Source organism: Urtica dioica, chromosome 5 (assembly GCF_054948205.1).
Source record: "Urtica dioica subsp. dioica isolate 48M chromosome 5, U.dioica_male_clone48M_v1_H2, whole genome shotgun sequence".
In the NCBI taxonomy this organism is placed as follows: domain Eukaryota; kingdom Viridiplantae; phylum Streptophyta; class Magnoliopsida; order Rosales; family Urticaceae; genus Urtica; species Urtica dioica.
Genome location: NC_142760.1, coordinates 3,978,280 through 3,985,544, shown reverse-complemented (window position 1 = coordinate 3,985,544; position 7,265 = coordinate 3,978,280). Strand labels below are relative to the sequence as shown.

The window sequence follows — 7,265 nt, the reverse complement described above, 5'->3', positions numbered from 1 at the left end:
AAATCTAATGAAAAAAAATTCATTTGAAAAATATGGGAAATCATTTGAAAATTTATTGACATATTTGTCTTTTTATTGACAATGATGTCAACAAATCTTCAAACGATTCTGGAAAATTTCTTTGGAGATCTATTGACGTCTTTGTCATTATCGACAAAGACGTCAATAAATCTGGTACTTTTTTTAATTTTTAGTTACGATTTAAAATATAAAAAAATTAGGTAATTAGTCAACTAAAACGTTTGAAATTGCTATATAGCCAACATTTCGTAAGTCTTAGATAAATAGTCATAAAGATGACGTGGCATTCCTGGTTTGCCCTTTCATTGAAATAAAAATGTGGAGTATTTACGTTAATTTATACGTGTAAATACATTAATGTGGCTATTTACACTATATTTAAGAAACGTTGGCTATATAGCAATACTAAACTACAAATATGACTATATACCTAATGGACTCTTTAAAATATTTAAAAAGTAATTTTTACACTCTTTTTATGCAGTAATGGGTGAAATATCAATATATGTCAAACATAGTGGTACATGAGTTCAACCATGCGTATACAAGGAGGGTGCGTCGTTTGTACTTGTGCTTCCGGATGATTTTGGTCACCTCTCATGGAGACATTGTACTTGGAGATGGGGCTCTTACTGTCCACTCAAGACACCCTTTTTCAGCATTGCTAATAATGATTACAAAAGATAAACACGTGAAATGGTACTTGTATTATTTGAGGAGTCGAGATTAAAATTTTCATATTGTTATGGAGATAGAGAAGCTTCCATGCGATAAGGCAGCAATTCGGCCGTCCACCTCTTGCATAGGATCAAGTCCAATCAAGGGAGAGTGTAGATTTGGAGAGTATTAGCATCTCAATCCACTCTTGGATTGGAAGAATACAACATGTTCGAACAGCCGCGTGCGTTCACGTCACAACCCACTCCCTCGACACAACCCTCTTTCCCGCCACAGAGACCATCATAGCCGTCTGCTCCGCTACAGAGACCGTCACAGCCCACTACCTCGACACAGCGACTTCCACAGCCCTTTTCCCCGACACAGCTACCTCCACAACCCCTTCCCCGACACAGGTACTGTCACAACCCACTCCCTTGACGCAGCGATCTCCACAATCCCCTACCAAACTATCATCGTCTAGGACCGACTATGAGAACATTGGAGAGTTTAATGTGATGGATTTGAACTTGCATATTAGAGCCGTTGTAAAAGGTATATACACTACCAAACAGGCCTTGAAGAAGCATTTGAGCATGCATGCAATAAGTAAATACTTTGCATTCAAGACAATGTTCTTGTAAAACTATCTCCACGTTGTTTGTCCGAGTGACAATTGTGAGTGGGCCGTTCGTACGTTAGATTAAGGGAAACCAAAGTTTTTCAAATCAAGAGGTAACCGTTTCTTTTTTCACTCTTTTAATGAAGTTATCACATCATTTTTTAGTTATGAGCCAAAGCCTAAAATCACAGTATTTATTGACATTAATTTCAATAAACACTATGATTTATTGACACAAATATAAAAAATCGCAATGAGTTCGTTTAAATAATGCCATCACAATCGCAATTTTATTGATACCATGGCATGATTTTCTTGTTAATGTATGTTTGATTCTGAGCATACTTGTTTCGTGGAGTCGAGAAGGAATCCAAAGGCCATGTCACTATTTGTAGGACATGTGAAACACAAGTTTGTGGATCCTCGTCAAATGAATTGTAAACCGAAATAAATCATTGGTTACATGGAAACATGTTTTGGAGTTCGTTTGACGTATAAGAAGGCTTGGAGACAAAAAAAAAAGGCCCTACCTTCGTCAGGCTCAGTGCTGGTCTCTATCTTCGCTCCCTTTGCTGCAAACTTTGGCGATTTCGTTTTTTTCACCTTCCTCTTCGTCTTCACAGTGTTCTGGTTTGAACCATCGACGCTGGTATTCAAGACCCGATGACTTTTATGCAGCGAGGATGATTTTTTAGTCGCTAAACCTTTTTTGGGTGGGGTTACATTTTTCTCCGGCAAGGGCTTGGGTTTATTGGCCAAAGATTTAACTTTAGGGTTTGTTTTAGGGTTTGTGTTGGGGATTTTGGGTTTCTTTGTCATTTTCGGTGGAGAATAACATCAATAAAGAAATAGGCGACCCGTGGTGGACAAGAAGAGGAATAGACGAAGCAGAACACAATTTTTTTTTGAAGATGAAGAAGAACAGTCGTGGAGAAGAAAAAGAAAAGTATAGAGAGAGAGAGAGAGAAAGAGAAGAACCGAGTGAAGTGAACCGAAGAAAAGTTCTTGGGGCTTGGGTTTTTTTTTCTTTTATTTACTATACACGTGTTGAAAGAGAAAGAAAAACAAAAAAAAAATTAAAAAAAGAATAAAAAATAAGGTTACAAAGGTAATTGTACAAGACAACTTGTCATACTTTTGAATTAATTCGAACTTATTAGAATTTGGTCCAAAATTATCCTAGTTGTCATACTTCGTATAATCCCTCGTGCATATTCAGGTACATACCCAATATTATATTTGATCCATATGCATATGTATTGCTATTACCCTGGTTTATTTCAAGCATTTTATTTTATATAGGATAGTACCAAAACTATGACCATTTAAATAGGTTTTGACCAAAATCCATTAAATACATTTTAATTTTGCATTTTGTGTAACTACGTTTTTATTCTCTTTTATTTTCCTTCCATCTTTTCATTTATTTAAAAAAAAAAAAAAAAAAAAAATCGATTCACTACATCTCTATCCCTGCTCAATTTTTTAAATAAAAAAACGACCCACACTAAGAGGAAGCTGGCGGAGAGAGGGAGGCTTATGCAAGCGTATGCATTTCCCCTCGTCGCCGGACCTCTGCTACAGCGGAAAACTCTCTCCTGCCAATTCGATGCACATGTTCGCTGCAGAAGTGTTCGGCTTCTATTTAGTTTTGACAACACTCCAACTATGGTTCCGATGAGGCCGCGAATGAACAATAAAGGCGAACAATAAAGGCTTATTAGAATGAAGGGGTTGGGGTTTTTTAGTGGTGTTCGTACTAATGCAGGCCTCGGAATTCAACTTTATATATTCCAAGAATTCATAAACTCCACAAATCAAAGAAGATATGAATGCATTACACTACAAAATTGCTACTCGTTTGTAGGAAACATTTCCTCTTCAATTTGATTTTCCAGGTACGAACTCGGGTCTCAAACAGCCTCAATGACACTCTGTATCTGATGGCTTTCAAGAATCTGGTTTACGGTACAATCTGTAAACAGCAGAAACTATAATTCAGAGATATCTAAAACCAACCACAATATCAGTAAACTGAGCAAGAATTCCACCTCTAAATTAAATAATAAACAGAAAAAATTCCAAGTCTGATACAAAGGAAAAAAAAAACTATCACACACACTGCCTTGTTTGCCAAACCCTCAAGAACCTATAAATCTAGCTTTTGCAACTAATATGACACGAAAGACCTTATTAGCACAAGCTTTTTCCAGTTGAAGTGACTAAGAGCACTTGTTTGTTTAAACGGTAACTCATTGGAGATACAAAACTGATCAAACTATCATTCACCAATTCAGCTCTTCATCTTAGATTCTCTTTTGCCCCAGATGTTCATTGGCCTGCTTAAGTTTTTGCCTAATTTCGAGCAAAAAAGCAGAAACTATAATTCAGAGATATCTAAAACCAACCACAATATCAGTAAATTGAGCAAGAATTCCACCTCTAAATTAAATAATAAACAGAAAAAATTCCAAGTCTGATACAAAGGAAAAAAAAACTATCACACACACTGCCTTGTTTGCCAAACCCTCAAGAACCTATAAATCTAGCTTTTGCAACTAATATGACACGAAAGACCTTATTAGCACAAGCTTTTTCCAGTTGAAGTGCCTAAGAGCACTTGTTTGTTTAAACGGTAACTCATTGGAGATACAAAACTGATCAAACTATCATTCACCAATTCAGCTCTTCATCTTAGATTCTCTTTTGCCCCAGATGTTCATTGGCCTGCTTAAGTTTTTGCCTAATTTCGAGCAAAAAAGCAGAAACTATAATTCAGAGATATCTAAAACCAACCACAATATCAGTAAATTGAGCAAGAATTCCACCTCTAAATTAAATAATAAACAGAAAAAATTACAAGTCTGATACAAAGGAAAAAAAAAAACTATCACACACACTGCCTTGTTTGCCAAACCCTCAAGAACCTATAAATCTAGCTTTTGCAACTAATATGACACGAAAGACCTTATTAGCACAAGCTTTTTCCAGTTGAAGTGCCTAAGAGCACTTGTTTGTTTAAACGGGTAACTCATTGGAGATACAAAACTGATCAAACTATCATTCACCAATTCAGCTCTTCATCTTAGATTCTCTTTTGCCTCAGATGCTCATTGGCCTTCTTAAGTTTTTGCCTAATTTCGAGCACAAAAACTGTGAATAAAAGCTAACCAGTGCCGAAATTTTCATTCAGATGATACCCCCTCAGTTGAAAGGAAACTAGCATCTCCTTATTCTTTCAAACCCGACCTGTTACAGGTTTTCTTGAAAGTGAAGAGTTTATTACAGAACTGAAACCTAAGAACTAAGCTAAAACAGAGCTCAAACCAAGAGCAAAACTAAGGTAATTGGCAAAGCAGTCATAACCACTGCTTGATAGTTAACGCCACGATTTCAAATTGCAAACACCCTAAACTAATTCAGTCAGATTTATTGAAGTTTCAGGATCAGCTTAGTCTCTGTAATTTTTTTCCTTCTTTCTTTCTCTGATCTACCACCATACAAAGCTTACAAAATTCCAGTTGAATCTACTTGGCATACTATAAACTTAGCAGTTTGAGACCACAGCTATCACCAAATATTCTTCTGATCAAACTAAGGGATTTTAAAATATCTTAAGAACTCACTTAAAAGAATTTCTGATTAGAAAAAAACAAAAAAAAGCTAAAAATGAGAAAAAAAAAACAGTGTAGAAATGAGTCACTGATAACACCTTAACCATTCATATTACAGATTACAATAACTAAGCAACTCAAATCACGAAAGTTTCTGGTTAACCCTAATTTAAAAGACATAGAAAAAGCTCAAAACAGCGAATGAAGGTTTCGAACCCTAACCGGTGCGCGGCGATTCATCGAGTGCGCTCAGCAGGCAAAGGGCGATTGAATCCGCCGCGGCGGTTCATGTACTGCCGAGGCTGCCTCTTCGTCACAGCCCTGATTCCGCTGACGTCAGCTCCGGCGACGTGCTTCCCCTTCGTCGAATCGAATCCCACCGGAATCCCCAACTTCCTCATCATCTCCGCCTCGTCCTCTTCCATCCCTCCCTCGCCGCCGCCTCCGTCCTCCTGCTCGGCAGCCGAATCTCCGCCGCCGTTGTCGGACTGCTTCTTGTTCTTGTGCTCCTTCGCGATTCCGTCGACGAAGTCCTCCACGGCTCTGTGGCGGTCCTTTTCGTCCTCCGCCGCGGGCTCGCCGCGGCGGTGGCGCTTGCGGGAGTCCGGGGAGGGCGTCCGGTTGTGGCGGCGGCGGCGGGATCTGTCGTCGTCGGGGGAGAGGGAGCGGGAGTCGTGGGAGCGGCCGTGGCGGGATCTGCCGCCGCTGCTGCGCTCGGGAGTGCGCGACCTCTTGATTCTGACTCGGTCGCCGTCGTCTCTGTCGTGGCGTCTATCTCGGTCGCGATCTCGATCTCGGTCTCGGTCGCGGTCGCGGTCGCGATCTCGGTCTCGATCTCGGTCTCGGGCTCGGTCTCTGTCTTTGTCTCTGTCTCTGTCGCGAGCTCTCTCTCGGTCGCCCATTGTCGCGGATTCAGAGAAGGATGAGAGAAATGGGTGCTTTCGTTACATGGAGAGTTGGAGTGAGGGAGGGGAAATCCACTTGATGTCTTATCAAATTTTGGAAATCGCTTCCTTTTGAAATTTATTGCAAATGTAACACGTTTAAAGCTTTTATTATTAAAATAGCTTTTTTTTTAATGTGATAAATAGTCGCTTTTTTTTTTTTGTGTACAATTTTTTTTAAGAAAACCTTAACTGTTTTTTTACTGCATTTAATCTTTTTTTTTTAACAATTTAATTTAGCTATTTTTAAAATGTTACGCTTAAATTTTTTTAAATTGTTTTTGTAATTTCTCCATTCAAATTAGTTAGAGTTTTATATCATTTACTTTAAATATATAATAAAGGATGAGTTGATTATTTTCATTTTATTTCATTTACAAAAAATTGTTTGTAGTTTCAAAAAAAACAAATTCCTTTGGAGTATGTTCTTATAACATATTTGTTGGTCGGAGCTTGATCGCGTCTAAAGTTACCATGACCAAAATGAATAGTTTTAAATTACCATGATCAAAATGAACCCCTTGAAGCATTAAAGTTTGAAGATTAGTGTAACCACTTCCTCAAATGTCTCGTTAAATCCAAATCAAGCCGAGTACGTGTTGCAGAGAGAGAGAGAGAGAGAGAGAGAGAGAGAGAGAGAGAGAGAGAGAGAGAGAGAGAGAGAGAGAGAGCCCGAAGACTTATTCCACGACGACATGTTCCGGTCATAACGGAGCTCGAAGTGCCTTCCCGGGATTTATAAATATAGGACTTCATTAAAAAAAAAAAAAAAAAAAAAACCGACACATTAATTCTCTTCCTCATGTGTGTATTAATTTTCTCGACCTCTTTGCTTATGATTCTTCTTTTGTCTTTCTCGATTTCATTAATAGTTTTTACCATTGTTGTTCATTTTTCAATAATCAATAAAAAAGACCCAAAAGCCATTCTTTCAATTCAAATTCATCCTTTATCTATTTCAATAAGTATTTCGAGTCATAATTGATCTCGTCACGGAAGTTTGAGGCCCATTTATTTAAATCGAATATTTTTTTAATTCAAAAGGATCGAGACTGTTTGAGATGACAACAAATTAGTGTCGTTTGAGGGAATCTATCAAACTTTCTAACTCTTAAGAATATGCTTATCTTTATATCCTCAAATATCCCTAATTTGCTACTACGAAATTCGTATTCCTATAATAAAACATACAAGAAAGATCAAAGAGTAAATCCAAGTGATGAACTCATTTTATACGTGTTAAACACCTAACTTTGAGCTTAGATCTCGTGACTTCTCGGGAATTTTGTATTTTGGTTGCGTGGTTTTAAGTGATTTACAGGATTGGGAGAGAATTTTGGTGTTAAAGATATTACTAGAGCAATTCAAGACAAACTATATATTTTTAAGCAATGTAGAGCGAAACAA

At 37.8% G+C, this 7,265-nt stretch overlaps 1 protein-coding gene across 4 annotated transcripts; it reads right to left on the bottom strand.

Annotated features, from left to right (window-relative positions):
• Positions 1-2,738: 2,738 nt before the first annotated feature.
• Positions 2,739-5,965, bottom strand: LOC149394898 (U4/U6.U5 small nuclear ribonucleoprotein). 4 transcript variants are annotated; one of them, XM_089616029.1, is made up of 2 exons: positions 5,137-5,958; positions 2,739-3,275 (listed from the first exon to the last, which is right to left on the bottom strand). In XM_089616029.1, exon 1 carries the CDS (start codon positions 5,814-5,816, stop codon positions 5,151-5,153), a length of 666 nt encoding a protein of 221 aa, XP_089472155.1. In that variant the 5' UTR covers positions 5,817-5,958; the 3' UTR covers positions 2,739-3,275; positions 5,137-5,150. The 4 variants fall into 4 exon arrangements, with proteins under 4 accessions (XP_089472155.1, XP_089472157.1, XP_089472158.1 ...); XM_089616031.1 differs by lacking the exon at positions 2,739-3,275 and adding an exon at positions 3,969-4,043 and having other exon boundaries at positions 5,137-5,964; XM_089616032.1 differs by lacking the exon at positions 2,739-3,275 and adding an exon at positions 4,191-4,434 and having other exon boundaries at positions 5,137-5,965.
• Between the last annotated feature and the right edge of the window lie 1,300 nt (positions 5,966-7,265).